The 844-nt window shown below is 67.5% G+C and overlaps 1 protein-coding gene across 1 annotated transcript in view; it reads left to right on the top strand.

Moving 5' to 3' along the window:
- Positions 1 to 258: 258 nt before the first annotated feature.
- The window catches only part of MNEG_11615 (hypothetical protein), a gene marked incomplete at both ends in the record, with an annotated part of 1,763 nt that continues 1,177 nt past the window's right edge, over positions 259 to 844 (top strand). Inside the window, 2 exons of the mRNA XM_014039914.1 lie at positions 259 to 276; positions 648 to 740. Coding sequence (XP_013895368.1) covers positions 259 to 276; positions 648 to 740 — 111 coding nt within the window. The remainder of the gene's footprint in view (positions 277 to 647; positions 741 to 844) is intronic.

Genomic DNA, 844 nt, shown 5'->3' with positions numbered 1-844 from the left:
CCCCCACCCCGCAGCTCCACGACCCGCCCCTCGAGCCGCCCGGCAGCGGCGGCCCCTCCTCCGCGGCGCCGCCCGCGCCAGACCTGTCAGCCCTCGCCTCTGAGCTGGCGGCGGCGCGCACAACACACCTGGAGGTTCAGGTGCGCAGCCCCCCCCTCCTTCTCCTTAAGCCGAGCCGCCAGGTTGCGCCGGCAGACCCCTCGGTCCCACTGCGTGCACCCGCGCCCTATGAGCCGCACCCCTTTGACATTGCGCTCGATGGGCCCGAGGGGCAGCGTGAAGGCAGGGGGGTTGGGGGCGTGAGCATGGCACGCGTGCCATAGGAGGATCGGGAATTTGTGCGGTGCGGCGCATAGCACCAGCGGGGCCGGGATGTTGATGTTCAGGCTGGCGGCCTTACAGCCCAGCCCTGGCTGGGCTGCTGGCTTGGCTGTCCGGAAGGCTCTGAGGTGTGGAGTTTTGGGTGCCGTGCCGTCTTCTGAGGCGTGAAGATCTCGAGTGTGAGTCCGCTCAGGTATATGAGATGCCATTTGCATCTGAGCTGTCTCCTTCTCAAGACACACACATACATACACACATCACATACACACACATATACACACACACACACACACAAACCACACCTGCCCCTCGCTCCCTCCCCGCAGGTGTCCGCCCTGAGGAGCCAGTCTGACGCGGCAGTGGCGCGGGAGCGCGACCTGCAGGAGCGCCTGCTGGCCCTCACCGCCGACCACGCACGGGTGCGTTGACCACAGGTTGACCGCGGGTTGACCGCGGATTGACCGCGGCGCGGCAGGCCTCCGCCGCGCCCCGCCGCGTCGTAGACTCGGGTGTGGCGGGTTTT

Source organism: Monoraphidium neglectum, assembly GCF_000611645.1.
Source record: "Monoraphidium neglectum strain SAG 48.87 unplaced genomic scaffold scaffold02829, whole genome shotgun sequence".
Classification (NCBI taxonomy): domain Eukaryota; kingdom Viridiplantae; phylum Chlorophyta; class Chlorophyceae; order Sphaeropleales; family Selenastraceae; genus Monoraphidium; species Monoraphidium neglectum.
This window is presented reverse-complemented; position numbering and strand designations above follow the sequence as displayed.